The sequence below is a fragment of the Triturus cristatus genome, chromosome 10 (genome assembly GCF_964204655.1).
Source record: "Triturus cristatus chromosome 10, aTriCri1.1, whole genome shotgun sequence".
In the NCBI taxonomy this organism is placed as follows: domain Eukaryota; kingdom Metazoa; phylum Chordata; class Amphibia; order Caudata; family Salamandridae; genus Triturus; species Triturus cristatus.
The window spans coordinates 1204916894-1204935643 of NC_140593.1; the positions used below are offsets into that span (position 1 = coordinate 1204916894).

General features: G+C 51.2%; 1 protein-coding gene across 1 annotated transcript in view; it reads right to left on the reverse strand.

Moving 5' to 3' along the window:
• Positions 1-18750, reverse strand: part of LOC146797067 (RNA-binding protein 10-like) — a 297765-nt gene that overhangs the window by 78945 nt on the left and 200070 nt on the right. The window contains exons 18-20 of the mRNA XM_085629688.1: positions 5695-5786; positions 5352-5516; positions 4626-4772 (exon numbers count right to left, since the gene is read on the reverse strand). Coding sequence (XP_085485814.1) covers positions 4626-4772; positions 5352-5516; positions 5695-5786 — 404 coding nt within the window. The remainder of the gene's footprint in view (positions 1-4625; positions 4773-5351; positions 5517-5694; positions 5787-18750) is intronic.

The window sequence follows — 18750 nt, forward strand, 5'->3', positions numbered from 1 at the left end:
TAATAGGTACAGGGTGTACAGAGTCCACAGTCCCCCAGAGGCTGATAGAGGTCAAAGTTAGGTATGACCTTACTCTCAAAAGTGGTAGCTTGGTCGAGCAGTAAGGCAGTACCAGAGGACAGTGTAAAGCATTTGTTGTCCACACTCAGTCAGCAAATGGTTTCACACACTCAATAACTGAACTCTAGGCCAATGGTTTATATATATAAAATATATGCTTGTTTTATTTTTAGAACCACAAAGGGGGTCAAAATATACTTTCTCAGAATGAGAGGTTAAATATAAATACTTTTGCCTTAAGCAATAAATTTGTGTAAACAGTCACAGTTGGTTGCAATAAACAATCCTATTTCCTAAACATAACAATGCATTGAGCTCAATGGTAAATTCAGGTTATTTGTAATAAATTACTTTTGGAATTCCAGGTCTGGCTCCTAGAACCGGCCTTGGGTCAGTATTCAGAATCAAGTGAGGAAAGTCGACTTAATAACTGTAATGATTTTTAAATAATATTTAGCTATTTCAAAAGTTAGCACTTAGAAATTATTTCAAAGAAAACATTCAATGGATCTCTATGGCAAGTAATACAAATTGCAGGTAGAGTACTTTATCGTTACTTTAGTAATCCAGGACTGGGTACCTAGACCCAGGACTGGGGTCCTTATCAAAAACAGGTAAGTAATTTCGTTTGCAGAAATGGTACGATTTTAAAAGAATATTTCAAATTTGCAAAAGTAGACACTTAGAAGAAATTTCACAGAAAAGCAGACAATGGTTTCCTATGAGAGAAAAAGGAGTTAGAAGTAAGTATAGTTGTGGACACTTTTCAGAGTCAGGGCTGGGCACCAAGATCCAGCACTGGGAGCTCACCTAGGAGCAGGTGAGCAAATTAGTTTTTGTCACTTGGCTGATTTTTGGTGAATATTTGCAGTTTTGAAAAGTTCACACTTAGAAGATTTTTGAAGAAAAAGCCAGTCAATGTTACCCTATGAGTAAAATGAAGTTAGCGGTTTAAGGGTAAGTACTCGACTGGCAGAGTTGAAATTCCGGGCATGGACTCAGGGGTCCCCCAGTGTCAGGTAGGTACAGTTGGTTCACCCTCAGCGGTTTCAGGACGGCCGGGTGCAGAGAGAGTTAGGCCCAATGTTATCCTATGAGGGATAGGGGGGCCTTGGTTGATGGCTGCTGTCTGGCAAGCCACGCGGCTGTGGGAGCTGGGCTCCTGGTCACTTACTCAGGGCAAGTGGGGAAGTAGGTTAGTGTAGAGAGTGCACTGCCAGGGCCACTCGGGCGGCTGGGTGCAGGGTGCTTTTGAGCCTTCGGGCGCTCAATGGAAATCAATGGGAATGTTCCGGTTTGGAAAAAGGCTGCAAGCTCGGGGACGAGGATGCTTCAGGTGCCACCACCACTTCGAGAGGTAAGTTGGATAGGGTAAGTTACTTACCTGTAATCCTAGTTCTCTTCCAGGGGTATCCTCATCAAAGTCATAAGCACTGAATATTCCCGCCCATGTGCGGGGTCCGGGGTCCCCGCACATGGGCGGGAATATTCAGTGCTTATGACTATTGATGAGGATCCCCTGGAAGAGAAGGGTAAGTTACTTACCTGTAATCCTAGTTCTCTTCCAGGGGTATCCTCATCAAAGTCATAAGCACTGAATATTCCCGCCCATGTGCGGGGACCCCGGACCCCTCACATGGGCGGGAATATTCAGTGCTTATGAATATTGATGAGGATCCCCTGGAAGAGAAGTTGTAGGTTAGGTGGGTACCCCGGGATTGGGCACAGGGGGCCGCAGGGCGCCGGGTGCCTTTTGATGTCGGAAATCTTACCCTCTGGTTGATCGCGGTTGGGGTGGCACTCTGTTCTGAGGTTGCAGGCTTCTTCCGGAATGTCGAGGGGGGTCCTTGGGTGCCGGACTCGGGGTCACAGTCGCCATGGGGTCTTCTTCAGGGTCTTTGTCCACTCCGGCACTGGCCAGGCTTGGCTGGTGCAGAGTGTGATGGGTCCGCGGTTCCGGGCTGCTGCCAGGGGTTAAAAATATGTTTCTTGAGTAGAGCCTCTACTCATGGGAGTCCCAGGGGCTTAGAGCCAAAAGGTAGCCAGGTCCTCCGGGGTTGGTGAGGTTGCTGGCCACGAGAGATGCCGCGCTGGTGCAGGTTCGAGAGTCGACAGGCCGGTAGGGCTGGGGCCAAAGCAGTTGGTGTCTTCTTCTCTTTTTAGCAGCTGCAGGGCAGGTCCTTGTCCTTCTTGCTCTTCTTGTAGTTTTCTATCCGGAATCTGAGGAAGGAAGGTTCAGGGTGCCCCTAAATACTAGATTTAGGAGTGTTACAGGTAGGTGAAGGCCAGGGACGAATGGATCCTTGCCCTGGGGTGGGTACACCCCCTATCCTGCCTCTCTCCTGTGGGAGGGGGGCAGTAGCCTAATCCTGATAGGGTAGGGCCTCCCATCTTCAAGATGGCGAGAGCCCGGAGATGTGCTTCACCTCGCCTCCACCACCTGAGGGGTGGGGTGGGCAGGCTGGCACATCCCCTGTCCTTGTATGGGGTTTCCGGCCAAGCTTCCCGCCAGAGTGGGGGGTTGCAGTGGCCTGGGGAAACTCCAAATGGCGGCATGCCTTTGAAGCTTCCCTTTGCTCGTCCTGGGGGAGGAGATTTCTCACCTCACCCAGGATGTGCATTGTTGCAGGCCCGGGAGAGCAGGAGCTCTCCCACCCAGGGGTCCAGCAACATGTCTGCTGTGTGGCAGCCTGGGCAGCCTCAGAGCAGACGTGGATTGTAAGTTAGCTGTAAGGGGGCATCTCTAAGATGCCCTCTGGGGTGCTTAGTACATTAAATCCCATACTGGCATCAGTGTGGGTTCAATGTGCTGAGAAGTTTGATACCAAACTTCCCAGGCTTTAGTGTTGCCATTATGTTGCTGTGGAGCTCGTGTTTGACGAGCTCTCAGCACCATGTACTCTTAAATGACAGCACTGCACTTACAGCACCCAGGAATGGACCCGGGTACTGTAGGGGCACAGGGCTCCTGCTCCTGTGCCCACACCATAGGCGTAATGCACCCAGCTAGAGGGGTGGCTGACATATGCCTTGGCAGTGTAGGTGATGGGCATGGTACACAGTGATGTGTGCCATGTTGACTCTTTGTTTTGTCCTGCACCCAGACACTCAGCCTGCAAGGGCAGTGTGTGTGTGTGTAAGGGTACAGGGCCTCTGAGAGTGGCACAATGAGTGCTGCAGCCCTTAGAGGCCTTCCCTGGCCACAAGGCCCTGGGTACCTAGGGTACCATTTACTAGGGGCTGACGTGGCTAGGGTTTGCCAATTTGGAGTTTGTGTGGTTTAAGGAAGGAACATAGGCCCTGGGCACCTGATTGGCAGGAACCCAGGGTACACTCAGTCAAAGTACATTCAGCAATTTAGCAAAAAGTGGGGGCATACCATGCAAGAAAGATGGCACTCTCACAATGGTCTGTTCTTTAGAGATTAGGTCTAGAGTTTCTCCTTTAGTGTGAGTTGGTTGGTCACAGTGCTGAGTCAGATCTTGATCCTTTAAGAATGATTTCAAGCAAGATACAGCGGAGTCGTTGGGTTAGACCAGTGAAGGTTGAAATCCCCAAGGAAGATTTGGGCCACCGCTGAGTCGACATTGCTAGTGAGGATTTCCATTAGATGCTCAATGAAGGGGAGATTGCCACCCGGAGGGTGGTAAAAGGTGTGAAGTTTGCAAACCGGTAGGTTCATATTAGAGATGCTGAGACACAGGTATTCACTGGAGGAAGGCACAGGGGACTCCCAAGAGAGAAATCGAGAGTGTGTTCCTGTGGATACAGGCTAGGCCACCGCCCAACCTCATAACTCTGGCTAGCCTAATTATGTGGTGAGTGGGAGGTCCTAGGAGGTCTAAGATAGGAGTGGAAGCAGGATTTAACCAAGTTTCAGTGATGATAATGTCTAACTCATTGTGTTGGATGAGGTCGAATATATCGGAGGCGTTTGCTGGCTGATTTACAATTAAGTAGTATACAATTAAGTCGTAGTGGATATGGGGGGGGAGGAGTCTGGGAGATGCTCACACGGTGAGGTTGTCGGAGTTGCTGCATATAGGATTGCGCGGAGGTTCTCTGTAACCTAGACAGGGCGTTTTGGGGTGGGATAGAGGAGGCATGTGGGAGAGAACAAACAGCATCCTGAAACGGGATGTCTTAGTCATCCTCTATGATCTGTAGATAAGTCAAGCCTTTAAAGCTGCAAATAAAGTGCTATGGCTGTTAAACAGTCTATTAAGAGCTGCCTTTGGCAAAAGGACTGTCCCTTCAAGAAACCCAGGACCTTCTAGTACTGCTTGAGTCAGGGAACAAATGCCACTGACTCCGAGACCTCTCCAGAGAACAGGGGCGACATTGGAGGGAAGATATCCTTTGTGGCACTTGAGCGTTTTTTGTGGGAAGTCTTTTGCTTAGAATGCTCCTTATAAGGTTTCAAACAGATTAGTTAGAGCTTCATGATTCAGTATATGTCCTGGAAGAGATTCATAAGGTGAGGAATCTACAGAAAATATATTTCAGAAATACTAGATGGCTCAGACAATAAGACAGGGGATACACTCCAGAGCTGTATGCATTACCTTCTTTTCCAGGATGGCATAGCCGGCATCCGCTGAGGCAGACTCCCGCCGCTCATCATCCTTGGAGTTCACAGGCTGGAAGCTGTTCTTGAAGTTCTCCTTTTGTTTATTAAGACTGCGGGCCCAGCGCTCCATGTCTTTGGCAATCTGCAACAGATTTAGGCAGTAAGAAACAAGCTGGGGCATGGAAGGTGAGAAAATCCGAGCACAAGGGTCAGTGTAACGTTTGGACAGTGCTTGGGATAGGAAATAAGGCTCAGTATACTCCGTGAGCCAGACAGGGTGACTTTGAAGTGAGCACATCTTTTATTAGCAGGCACTAGAAATCAGAGATGAAAGGCAGTGTCAAAGGGCACAAAACAGCATATGGTTAGTATGAGACACAGGACAGGGGAAGCATATGGTGAAGTAAACCACCACACAGTGAAGGATACATGTAAAAGTACGCAGGTTGAATGGGCTTAAAGATGGAAGAGTTCTCCAAGTGCAAGAAGGAGTAAGTGGCTAAATGAGCAATTAAAGAAAAGTGGATGCGTTTCAACGAGTTGGTGTTTTTAGAGTGACAGACTGAAAAAGCAAAGTACCAGGAGTTAGCAGCAGACCATGATTGAAGGAAGAGGTGGAAACTTTTAGAAGAGTGAGCAATGACAGCAGTGAACGGAAGCGGAAATAACTGAAAGAGCAAGTGAAGGAGTGATATTTAGAGGTGTGTCTATTAAACCTAACCTGCTGAGCAGTCTTGGATTTATGCTTCTCCTTTTTCTCTTTGCCCTCCTTGGAGGTGGAGGCTCCATCTTTCTGAGCAGCTGACGTTTGATCCGGGGCCTGAATGTATGTGCACTTCTCACCATCCCAATACATGTACTTTTGTGTCTGAGCATTGTAGTAATACTAAAAAAAGAAAGACAAGGATAGGCAATAAATGTCAAGTTTCATCTCCTCTCTAGGATGCTAGTTCAGAGCTCAAAGTCCAGCATATTAGCGCCTGTGCACGCCTGGAAGAAAATGATGCGCTTCAAGGCAAATTAAAGTCTTTAGGAGACAGGAAGGAACAGGGTCCATGCCTTACCTGAGAATTTGGGTCATAATAGAGGCCAGTGAGAGGATCATAGTAGTAACCTGAAGTATCATCATACTGGTAGGTGGATACATCTGGAACAGCTGCAGGGGGAAAAGAATGAAAAGACAAGGTACCATGAAAGCCTAGACAACACAAGTTCATAGACTTTCAGAAATTTAACAAAAGACTAAGAGCAATGACTGGGGAAAAGAGACTATGAAACCAAACACCCCAGTCATGGCTCAAACAAAAGTAACTCTAGACTGTTACTGGGTCCATCATTAATGAAAAAAGCACAAGGTATGCCTAAATAAAAGGGAAAGTGGTTTCATTTATCTTTCTTGATGGGATTAGTTGAGGGTAACTATAAGCCAGGATCTGTATGAAAGACCCAGGTGTCTGTACTAGTCAGGGAAACTCGAGAACGAAATCCTTGATGTGGCGTTGAATCCATGCGTACATGTTCAACATACAACTGCTGAATGATTTGCAATGCAGAACCTGCTGAGCCCTGTGTAGTACGAGTTACTTACCTTTGGTAACGATGTATCTGGTAGAGACGTTGTCTAGCCGCAGATTCCTTAATTTAGAATTATCCCCAGGCGTCAGATGGGATCCAGATTTTTTATGCCGCAGCACCTCTGCGCGCCGGGTGACGGCGCCATATGACCCTGCCCTGACGTCAGCTACGGATGTGACGTCAGCGAGGTCATACAAATCCCTCCCAGCGCGCTGTCAGTTTTCTTCGGAGAAACTTTTCCACGGCACAACGCGGAGCCACCAACAAAACTGTGAAAGTATGGGAACGGTGTGCGAAGAAGGAAAAATCCGTAAAAACAGAGATTTGATGATGCATATCATCATCATAAAGGACAATGTCAGACACTGCATATCAATAGACCAAAAAGGAAAGGCAGAGCATCGTTCTGAGAAACAACCCTGCAAAGCGAAGCAGGGACCCTCCCCAGAGGCTAAGTAACAAGGGAAGAATATCCTGACAAACAAAGACTGCCATTACAACGCAGAACTGTGCCGGCCAACAATGGTGGAGCACAGGAAGAACAACAATCCACTGCGAGATGACATTACAAGGAATGGCGCTTTCCCCTGTAGAGATCGAAGGGCCGAGGCACAGCCCAACAGATCCCAAGGAAGGAGACTGCAGAGGAGACAAGAAACCCTAAACCGAAGGAGGAGGCGGGAGGGAGGGAAAGAATAGGAGAAGACCCCACACTGAAGGGACCAGAGTGGAGGAAGACAAAGGGAAAAATAAATCCCCTGTGAAGGCAAAGCAAAAAGCGCCGCTCCACCGGAAGAGAAGCCAACCAGAGGAAGGCGGTTGCAAAAGGCAAAGTCTGAGAAGCTCGCACCAACTTGAGCACCCTGGAAGGAGACCAGCACCAACTGAAAAGAGGCATAATGGAGAACCCCCATCTGGAAAGGTCCTCGCAGAACGGGGAGGATGGGTGGGCGTTAAGGAATCTGAGGCTAGACAACGTCTCTACCAGATACGTCGTTACTGAAGGTAAGTAACTCGTACATCTGATAGAGACATCTAGCCGCCAACTCCTTAACTTAGAATAGATACCACAGCCATACCCCAAGGGGGGAGGTGGGTCTGCAACAGAACAACAAAATGTGCCTGAGAGCAATGAGCTGGCAACAGGGTGACGGACTATAAGGAAAGCTGTGGCGGAGCACCCAATCAGCAGACCAAGCAGCTCGGAAGAGCAAAAGACAATGGGAGCCATAGGCACCACAAGACGACCCGAAGGGCACGAGACCACAACTGTGTGAATATGGGATGGAATAACAGCACTAGGCCATATCCCAGTATGGAAGAGAGTTCATAATGAAGGAAGGAAGAACAACTACTCCCAGAGCCCAATGGTGCGCTAAGTTGGCACCAACCAAAATCTAAAGGACAATATGGAGTGACATAATCAGAGCCTACCCGGCGGGCCCACGCAAGGGAGGCCCGACAGGCAGCAGCCAGGAGGCGAAGGGCAAGAGGCAGGAACTGAGCAACGAACCAGAAGCACAGGCGTGATAAATAAGACACGCCAAGTGCAAAACTCAGTCACGAGAAAGGAATATGCTACTTACCAGTATGCATCTGTTCTTGGCATGTAGAGCTGCAGAGTTGTACACTTAGCATAGATCGCCATCTGGTGTTGGGCCCGGATGTTTGCAGTTTGTTTTTGTTCTTTGGACAGTCTTTGGAAGTCACGAGTTCGGTGACTCCTCCTTCGGTCCGTACTGCGCATGGGCTTCGGCTCCATCCTCAGATTGTTTTTCGCCAACAGGGAAATGATGGAGCGTAGTAACAACAGTGAGAAACCCATGTGTGTTGTATCTAAATAAGATATACTGGAACGGATACAGGTAGCCGGGGAGGCGGGTGGGCGTGTACAACTCTGCAGCTCTACATGCCAAGAACAGATGCATACTGGTAAGTAGCATATTCCGTTCGAGGCATATGAGCTGCAGATTGTACACTTAGCATAGATTATATAGCAGTACCCAACCTTAGCGGCGACCACCGGTATCCGTTGCAGTGGTTTGAAAAAGTGTCTTTAGTACAGCCTGGCCCACCCTAGCTTGCTGCTTGGAGTGCACATCTACACAGTAATGTTTTGTGAAGGTGTGCGGTGTTGACCATGTGGCTGCTTTGCAGATGTCATCTAAGGGTATGTTCCCTAGAAAAGCCATAGAAGCCCCTAACTTTCTTGTAGAGTGGGCTTTAGGCGGAACAGATAATGTTCTTTTTGCCTTTTGATAGCAAATTTGTATGCACTTTACAATCCACCTAGCTATCCCTGATTTAGAGATGGGGTTGCCTTTATGTGGTGGAGAGAAGGAAACGAACAATTGTTTAGTCTTTCTGAAGGGTTGCGTTCTTTGTATGTAGTACAGCAAAGCCCTTTTAACATCGAGTGTGTGTAAGGCCATTTCTGCAACAGATTGAGGTTGCGAAAAGAAGACCGGTAATTCCACCGATTGATTGAGATGGAAGGGGGAAATGACCTTGGGCAGGAACTTCGGATTTGTGCGAAGTATGACCTTGCTGTGATGTATTTGTAGGAAGGGTTCCTGTATAGTGAACGCTTGTATTTCACCAACCCTTCTAAGGGAAGTGATAGCTACGAGAAAAGCTATTTTCCAGGTGAGAAACTGTAGCTCACATTTATGCATTGGTTCGAAAGGCGGACCCATTAGCCGTGTAAGAACTAAATTTAGATTCCATACAGGGGAAGGTGGTGCCCTGGGAGGAATTACTCGTTTAAGGCCTTCCATAAAGGCTTTAATAGCGGGCACTCTGAACAGTGATAAATGCTGTCTGTTTTGTAGATAAGCAGCTATCGCTGCTAGGTGTAGGCGTATGGATGAATATGCCAGGTTACACCTGTGAAGATGGAGCAAATAGCATATGATGTGCTGTATGGATGCATCTAAAGGGTTGATTGTATTGTTACGGCAGTAAATTACAAATCTTTTCCACTTTGCGGCATAGCATGCTCTAGTGGTAGGACGTCTGGCTTCCATGATGATGTTCATGCAATCAGGGGGAAGGTTAAGGTATCCAAATTCTAAGATTTCAGGAGCCAGATCGCAAGCTTGAGCCGAGCTGGGTCCGGGTGCCTGATTTCTCCATGGTTCTGGGTCAGGAGGCATGGGGATAGGTGCAGTTTTTGATGTGGTACCACTGATAGTTGCAGTAGTGTGGTGTACCACGGCTGCCTGGCCCACGTTGGAGCTACTAGAATGAGTGTGAGGGAGTGCTGCTGTAGCTTCCTTACCACTAATGGAATTAGCGGGAGAGGTGGCAAGGCGTATGCAAATCTGCCTGACCAGTTCATCCATATCGCATTGCCCTTGGACAATGGGTGTGGGTATCTGGCGGCGAAGCTTGGGCATTTTTTGTTTGTGGGTGGCGAAGAGGTCTATCTGAGGATGCCCCCACTGTTGGAAGAATGGGTGAAGAACTTGTGGATGCAGTTCCCATTCGTGTAGTTGTTGCGTTTGTCTGCTGAGCAGATCTGCCATGGTGTTTTGTACGCCTGGAACGTGCTGTGCCAGGAGAAAGATGTTTTGGGGAATTGCCCATCTCCATATGCTCTGGGCTAAGCGGGAGAGCTGGGGAGAGTGTGTGTCCCCCTGTTTTTGGATATAATACATTGCAGTCATGTTGTCTGTGCGAATGAGGACTGCTTTGCCCGAAATCTGTTTTTGGAAGGATTTTAGGGCTAGAAAGATCGCCAAGAGCTCCAGATGGTTGATGTGGAGCGATTTTTGCTGTGGCGTCCATAGACCTTGCATTGTGAGGTGTAGGAGGTGCGCTCCCCAGCCGGAGGGCGATGCGTCCGCTGTTAGAATCACCTGAGGAACCGGGTCCAGGAACGGCCGCCCTTTGGAAAGGTTTGTGGTGTTCCACCACTGCAGAGAGTGATGTGTGCGGCCGTCCACCAACACCAGATCCGTCAGCTGACCCTGGGCCTGGTTCCACTGTTGTGCTAGGCACTCTTGAAGTGGACGCATGTGGAGTCTTGCATGGGGCACTATGAAAATGCAAGACGCCATCATTCCTATGAGCTTCATAAACACTCTTGCTGGAAGAGAGTGTTGAGGAAGGAATGTTTTGCGTAAGGCTTGAATGCTTGTGATTCTGGCTGCGTTTGGATAGGCAATACCCTTGGAGGTGTCTATAGTGGCCCCGAGATATTGCTTTGTGTGAGATGGTATGAGGTGGGACTTTTGGTAGTTCACCGTGAAGCCTAGCTGGTGGAGCAGTTGGATGGTGCTGTTTGTATGTTGCACGCATTGGTGGTAGGACGCGGCTTTTATTAGCCAGTCGTCTAAGTAAGGGAAGACGTGAATATGTTGACGTCTGAGGTGTGCTGCCACTACTGCTAGGCATTTGGTAAACACCCGTGGTGCGGTGGTAACCCCGAAGGGGAGAACCGTGAATTGGTAATGCTGCCCGTCCACCACGAACCTGAGGTACTTCCTGTGAGAGGGGTGTATTGGAATGTGAAAGTATGCGTCTTTCAGATCCAAGGTAGTGAGAAAGTCTCCCTGACAGAGGAGCGGGAGGACTTGTTGTAAGGTGACCATGTGGAAATGGTCTGAATGTATGTAGGCATTTAGAGGCCGGAGGTCCAGAATGGGCCTGAGGGTCCCGTCTTTCTTTGGTATTAAGAAATATAGGGAGTAGACCCCTAGATTTTGCTGATTGAGGGGAACCTGCTCTATAGCGTGTTTTTGGAGGAGGGAGAGTACGTCCTGTTTGAGCAGTGTGGAATGTTCTTGAGACATTGGACGGTGCCTTGGTGGGATATTGGGTGGGGTGGATGTTAGCTCGAGACAGTACCCTGACCGAATGATTTGGGTCACCCATTTGTCCGATGTTATGGATTCCCATGCGTGGATAAAGTTTTGTAGCCTGCCCCCGACCGGAGTGGGATGGTCTGGGGGAAGCGGAGGGAAGTCATTGTGCGGGTGGGGTAGCAGAACGGGTGGTGTTAGTTTTGCCCCTGCCCTTATTGTTGTTGCCTCTGTAACCACCCCTTTGGTTGCCCTTTGAAAAGGTATTTTGAGGAGGGGACTTGTAGGAGGTAGAGGCGCTATCGGTGGAGAAGCCTCTGCCTGTGCTACGAAAGGATGAGCGTCGAAAGGAACGTTTAGAGGCTTGTGTTTGGAGTGCCCCCATAGACTTTGCTGTGTCTGTGTCCTTTTTCATCTTTTCCAACGCTTCGTCCACCTTTGGCCCAAAGAGAGTTTGTTGGTCAAAAGGGTGATTTAGTATGGACGCCTGGACTTCAGGCTTGAACCCTGAGATCCTGAGCCAGGCATGGCGACGAAGCAGGACACTGGTATTTATGGCTCTAGAAGCAGTGTCGGCTGCATCGAGGGCACACTTAATGGAGGTGTTTGTAATTAGTTTACCCTCCTGTATGAGTTCATGAGCCCTGCGCTTGTGTTTTTCGGGAAGGTGCTGCATAAGAGCCTCAAGTTCGTCGTAGTGTGCTCTGTCATAGCGCGCAAGTAGCGCTTGTGTATTTGCAATGCGCCACATGTTTGCAGCTTGGGAGGCGGTGCGTTTGCCAGACGCGTCTAGAAGTTTCGATTCCTTGTCTGGCGGTGGGGCTTCTCCTGAGGACTGGGAGTTAGCCCGCTTTCTAGCTGTGGAGACAACTAGGGAATCTAAGGGAGCAGGGCCCTTAATGTATGCAGGGTCTGTGGGTGCTGCCTTGTACTTTTTCTCTATTCTAGGGTTCAGTACCCTGGCCCTGACAGGGTCTTTGAACACCTCCGCAGCATGCTTGGTGACACCTTTAAGCATGGGCAAAATAGACGTGGATTTGTCCTGGATGTCAAATGTGTCCAGTAGGAAGTCGTCTTCCACTGGTTCGCTGTGCATGTCCACCCCATGGTAGTGTGCTGCTCTCTGCACTAAATGATGAAACCCTAAGGAGTCCTCTGGAGGAGACGGCCTGGATGGGTATAGGTCGTCCTGAGGCATATCAGGTATGTCAGGGTTATGGTAGTCTTCCCATGGGTCTGGGGTCCCCAGTGGAGTGGGGTACATTGGGGCGTCCGCCGGGTCATAATCCTGGTCCCAGTCGTCCGGCTCTGGGGACGGGGTCGGAGAGTAATGAGGTAAAGGTGGCGGAGACCTGGGAGGGGGTGGAGGAGGCAGGGGAGGAGGTAGTGGGGAGGGCACTCTGAGGGGAGAAGTAGCAGAGTCCTTCCGTTTGGGTGGTGGAGGAGGAGCCGGAGTGTCAAGGCGTCTTTTCTTGATAATTAAAGTCAATAGCCCAGTCTTTGGATCTTTAGATAGAGTCTTTTGCAAAGGGTCTGGTGTAAAGAGAGCCAGTGGCGCCGAGTCGTCCGCTGGCGCCGATTATTTCGGAGCCGAGGGCTTCGATGGTTTCTGTGTGCCATGCTTTTTTGGGGCCTCCGGTTTTTTCGGCGTCGAAGGAGTTTTCGGCGCAGTTTGTGTTTGGTCGGCACCGAGAGTCCAGGCTTCGGCACCGGTGGCTTCGGGGTCGAGCTGGGTATTACTCTTTTCGGTGCCGGATGCTGTTTTTCGGCACCAGGCGTCGGCTGGCTCGAGCCCGAGCTGCCGTGAGACTTTGGAGGCTTCGACACCGGGCCCGAAGGTGGGGTGATAGAAGCTGCGTGTTTGGTTTTACCCAGGCCTGCAGGCGAGGGTGTAACCTGAGTCTCTTTGGTTTTGGGCGCGGGGGTGGGAGGGGGTACAGTACTCACGACCCGCTGCGCCGGTGTGATGTCCTCCACGTCGGAGTCGTCGGCCTCGGAAGCACTGACGACGTCGTCCTCCTGCTCGGTGTGTAGTTGCCCCGAAGCTTCTGCGCCGTCTCCGAAGATGTCCGGTGGAGCTGCGGACGATGAGTGCGCCATGGTGCGTCGAGCTCTTCGATCCCGGATGGTCTTCTTTGATCGAAAAGACTTACAGGCGGGGCAGTCTCTGGCCTCGTGTTCTGGAGAGAGGCAAAGGTTACACACCTGATGGAGGTCGGTGTGGGGAAATTTAGACCCACATTTTGGGCACTTTTTGAACGGAGTCCTTTCCATCGGCCGGGACCGGAGTCGAGGATGGCCCGAAGGCCGGTGCCGATGTAGGGGATGGAGAAAAGTGCCGCTTCGAGAGATGAAGATGATGATGAAGAAACTCGAAGAAAACGAGGATTTTCCGTCGAGGCTGGAACCGTAGAAGTTCGAAGCCGGAGCACGAAGTATCACATCCGAGCCCGATGGCGGAAAAAACCAATGTGAGGATGGAGCCGAAGCCCATGCGCAGTACGGACCGAAGGAGGAGTCACCGAACTCGTGACTTCCAAAGACTGTCCAAAGAACAAAAACAAACTGCAAACATCCGGGCCCAACACCAGATGGCGATCTATGCTAAGTGTACAATCTGCAGCTCATATGCCTCGAACATGTAGTTAAGACGAGTACGGGACTGCCCAACAAGGCAACTGGAAGGCCAAGGGGAAGAACGTACCCAAAGGGAAACAGATGCAGGGTGCAGCACCCGGGACGACCCTCATTAGAGGAACTGTCCCGCAGGCACACCAGCCACTGATAAGGGTGACACCCGAAGGAAAAAAAGACATCTGAAGCGTGCGTCATCTGAGGCAACGAAGGTGCCTATAGGAACTGTGAATAAGTGCACGCGGAGCTGTGGGGAACATCATCAGATCCCCGGAACCACCACCCCCGACCAGGAAGAGAAATGCACCCCTACAGAAGAGAGGGACTGTTTAGTACATGAACGGGACAGACAAGACCCCCTAAAAGAAGGCCATCTAGAAGAAGAGCATCCAGAAGAGGAGGCTAACCCCAGGGAGCGGAAGCATGGGAACCGTTGTTGCAGAAGCAGCATGAAAAGGCACTAAAGGGTACTATAAAACGTGCAAAGGAAAACGCCGACGCGCAGAGGGACGGCAAACCTTAGAACAAGGCACCCGCCGTGCAGAACAACTGAAAACCTGAGTACAAGGCATCCAACTGCTCTCCGAAAAACAGGGATATAGGACCCGACCTCGCCAGATAGACGAACGCACCTGCGAGCGCTATAGCAGGAACCCGCCTAATGCACCGGTGGCAGGGTGGCAGTCTCAGAAGAAGCGTGTTGAAACACAATGAAAAGAGTTAGGTACAAGGAAAAAACCTCTAGAAGAGGAGTACGAGACACACACACCAGGCGCAAGCAGGGTGAGACCTGTGGCATGTGGTAGGCAGTGCCAGAAGGCACAACACGAAAATCCACCCAAACAGTAAGAAAAGGACGCCAGGAGACGGGGGAGCCCAAAGAGACCTCCACACCCACCTGGCACGGAGCAGAGCTACACAATAGCATACAGGTACTCCACTTGGGGTATATCACGCCCCTAAGAAAAAACTGTGGAACACCTCTTGGGGTAAACCACAGTCAGAGGTCAAGACACGAACAACCTGTGGAACACCGCCACAGTCTGCTTACTGTCAGCCCAAAAACGCACAGTCCAACTTGTGGACGCTGAATGAAAGTTGCTAAAAGAAAGGAGGGGTAATCACCCCGGGATAGGACGATCTGAGACCTGCCAAGTACAGGACTATGGTGGGGCGAAAGCCCGCAAGGAGGCGCTGAACCGCTGAATCGGTGTGGGTATTAAACAAAAGGACCCCATCAAAAGGCAGGTCAACAAGGCGCTCACGAATATTCTCCTGGAAGACGCCATCCCGCAACCAAGCATGGGGTCGTAGTGCAACAGAACCGGCCATAGCCGGCCTAAGGAGTCAGAGGTACCCAGGGCCGGCCGGATAGTAAATTCTGCCAGATCACGTCCGTCACGGATATGATGGAGGAGGTTAACACGAGTGCCCTCAGAGGTGGAAGAGAGAAGTAGAGGCCTGGATAACCAGACTCTCGGGGGTGGGGTGTTGGGACAGGAAGCTGGGGTCGCCCGGAGCAGGGCGGTGGCGCCTGGCAACGTTCCTATCCACAGGAGGAACTGTGGAGGGCTTGGACCAGGTGCCCTGCAGAACGTCAGTGAGGGCCTCGTTAAACGGCAGCAGAGGCTCAGTGGAGCTTGCTGAGGTTTGAAGCACCTCAGTGAGGATGTTGGTCCTCACAGCCACGGCAGGCAACTCGAGCCCAAGGGCCTCAGCCGCCTTGCGCAGCACCACAGAAAATGCTGCACCCTCCTCCGAAGCCACGGTCGGAGGAGAAGTGAATCCAGCGTCTGGCGAGGTGTCCAGCCCGCTGGCCTCCCCCAGTTCATCTGCCCAGTCCTGAGAAAGCTGTGACTGAACAGCCAGAGGGTCCTCGAACCCCTCCCAGTCGCCCCCTTCTTCCGATTCCTGATAAACAGGAGGAATGATCGGAACCGGACTGTAGAGATGGTAGGTCTCTAGCGGCGTCGGATGCGGCGTCGGCGGACGCCGTGCCGGCGTCGGGTCCGGATGAGGGCTAAACTGGGGCGTCGGCGTCACAGGCGTCGGCGTCGGCGGCGCCGGTGACAGCGTCGGTGGTTCAGGCGTCGGCGCCGGTGGAGGAGTGACAAGGTCAACCGGCGTCGACTGGGGCCCAGGCATGGGCCCCGCGGGGACCTGCGGCGTCGAGACCGGAGTCGTCGACGGCGCCGGGGCCGGAGCCGCCGGCACGCGAGGTCGCCCAGTCGAGCCCGCGGGGCCCGAAGGCGCGCCAGCGGGCGTCGACGGCGGGGCCAGGCTCCTCATGGCCGAGAGGAAGGCACTGATCTCCGCCGGCGCCGCGTCAGCCCCAGGGACCGGAAGGTATGGGGGCGGACGCGGCACCTGCGGCTCCGCCGGAGCCGCGGGGGTGGAACCACTTGGACCCTCGGCCGAGTCGCGCGACCGGCGAGGGGAGTCCGAAGAGCGATGTCGCCTCTTGGACTTCTTTGAGTGTTTGGACTTACCCGACGACTTGGAGCCCGACGATCGATGGTGGCGTCGGCTAGGGCTCCGCGAGCGATCCTTGGACCTCCTCCTGGACCGGGATCGCGCACGACGCGGAGCCGAGTGGCGAAGCTCGAGAAGCTTGCGGGACCGCTCCCGCCTAGCCTTCGAAGTCAAGGCCTGACAGTCGTTGCACGACTCCGCGTCGTGGTCGAGGCCTAAGCAGTAGAGGCACCGGCGGTGGTGATCGGTCACCGACATCAGTCGATGACAATCCTCACAAGCCTTGAACCCAGGCATCCTACCGGCACCAGATGTCGACAGACAAGGATCAAAAATGATCAAAAAGATTTAGTCAAAAAAGACTAAAAGGGGTAGCTCTCCCGGATCTGCGCTTACTGGCGCGGAAAAAAGAAGAACTGACGTCAGCGCGCGAGGGCGGCGTCTAAGTACTCCGACGACGTCATCCCGGCGCACGACGCCGACGACGGACGCGGAGCCGCAGACGACGCCTAGCGACGCGCAAGGGGTATTGCTGACGAAAAATCTTCCGGATCCAGTCTGACGCCTGGGGATATTCTAAGGTGAGGAATCTAACTAACGTGTTTCTTTCAGATGAGCTGCGCTAGTGGAGGCGAAAATATTACGACCCCACGACTCCAGCCATCTGGACTCCCGGGAGGGAGGAAGCAGTAGCGGAGGCAATGAAGGAAAGGCAGCTTGCACAACAAGCCCTTGAACGTCCGGGTGAACAATCAAGCAGACCGGATCATTCGGGGCAGGGTAGTGGTGGTACATGATGGAACGAGCCATCGGATCACCCAACGCCGGCCGAGCCCAGGTCCCCAGAAGGGCATCATAAAGGGAGGCTTCGAAAGGCTGAAGTGGCTCTACATTTCCCGAACCGTGGTGAACATCCAACAGGGGGTCGATAGGCAGGGGAACTGAAGGATGCTGCAAACGCAGAATGCGGGCAGCCATGGAAACAACCCTCAAACGCCACACCAGCCTCAGTAGCCCTCCGAGGAGGGGACAGTAACTCATCCTTGGTTTCCTTACTTGTCACCTGTGTAGACTGAAGAGGGAGCTTTGGATTGCGAGCACGCTGGAGCGGCTCTTCCTTTCATCTACTCCTCGCGGAACCCGCTTCGCGGGTCCCGCTTCGCATCTGGTTCTCTAATTTAGCGCTGCTGGAAGCGCGCTGTGCCTGCGAACTCTTATTCCAGACTGAGCCTCTGTGGCGGTGGTGTGTGCAGGGCTGCGAGCGTGGTCAAGCGAGGACTTCAAGTCCCAGGAGCGCCTGACCCTCGGCATCACCAGCAGCTGACCCGCTCTCCCTGCTGGCTCCTCCCCCGCCTCAGCGCGGCTATAAACCTCCCTTGTGACACCGCAACGCGGGAGCGCGCGGGAGCGCGCCGGGAGAAGCCCGGGACAAGGGCGGGACCGTCTGAGGCCGTCAGAGGCTGAAGAAGGCTGGGCCGGGCCCCCTCTCTTGGTTCTCCGGTATTAAATTTGTGTGACACTGCTTTTATAGATTTTATTGTATTTTAGGATTCTTAGTTTTTTAATTCTACAATTGTTATTAATTGTCTTTTTACTCCCCGTCAAATACAGTCTCATGACGGCTAAAAAATTGCGCTCTGGGCGAGTGCTTGTAGGGAGATCTGGGTCTAAAACCAAATCTAACCCCCTTCGGAACAAAATTGCAACTTCCATGCAATTGAAAGGTCAATGTCAGCTTTTCAATTTTTGGGACAAAGGGAAAGATAAACCCATTGATTTGCAGTCCCCGAATGAAATCCCTGGGTCTAACGATTTGGTGCCTGTTAATGGGGTCATCGATGTTTCCTCTAGTTTGAGCTTGGTTGCTAGTCAATCTTTGCCTATTTTAGTTAGCCCCGAAGTACTAAGGGGCTCGCCTTCGGCGTTAAACAATGTACATCTGAAACAGAATGTACATTCGGGTAATATGTCCTCAAAATCGGATAAAATTGTCCCCTCTCAAGTTGCAACAATGGATGTTCCTAAAGTATCTGTGAATACTGATCTTTTGTCAGCCGCGTCAGTTAAATCCCCTGTAGTAGGGAACGATTTTACACTGCCTGACATTGATTTAACAGCTCATAGGGCGCGGGTGGGATCGTTACATGGGAACCCTAAAGGTGTGCCTTTAGAGGAAGCAATAACTATCTCGAATACCGGTCCTCTAAGAAGCACACCTTCTAATAAACTAGATTTTTCCCTTTCTCAATTAAACTTTACATCTTGTTCAGGTCCAGTGTTGAACAATTTAACTGAGGGGTCTCCAAACATTAATGGGAGGCTAATTTCTAATTCTTTGTCCTCTCTGGAATCAATTCTTTCTTCGATTTTGAGTTTACTCGAAAAATTTGTGGGAGGTTCGGAATGTATTTTTGACACTGTAACGCAAATTTTGCAAGTACTTCTGCTAAGGAAAAATGAGTTAGTGTTAGATCTTCCCATACCATCGGTCTCTCTGTTGATGACCCCAAAAATAAGCGCTCCTTCCGCTTCGGCAGTTTTGGATTCAGCTCAATCTTCTCCTTTGACAGAAGGTCAAAAGGAAAAGAAACATGTAGTTCTTCCAGCTGTCCCCAATCCTGCCAAAGTGGTTTC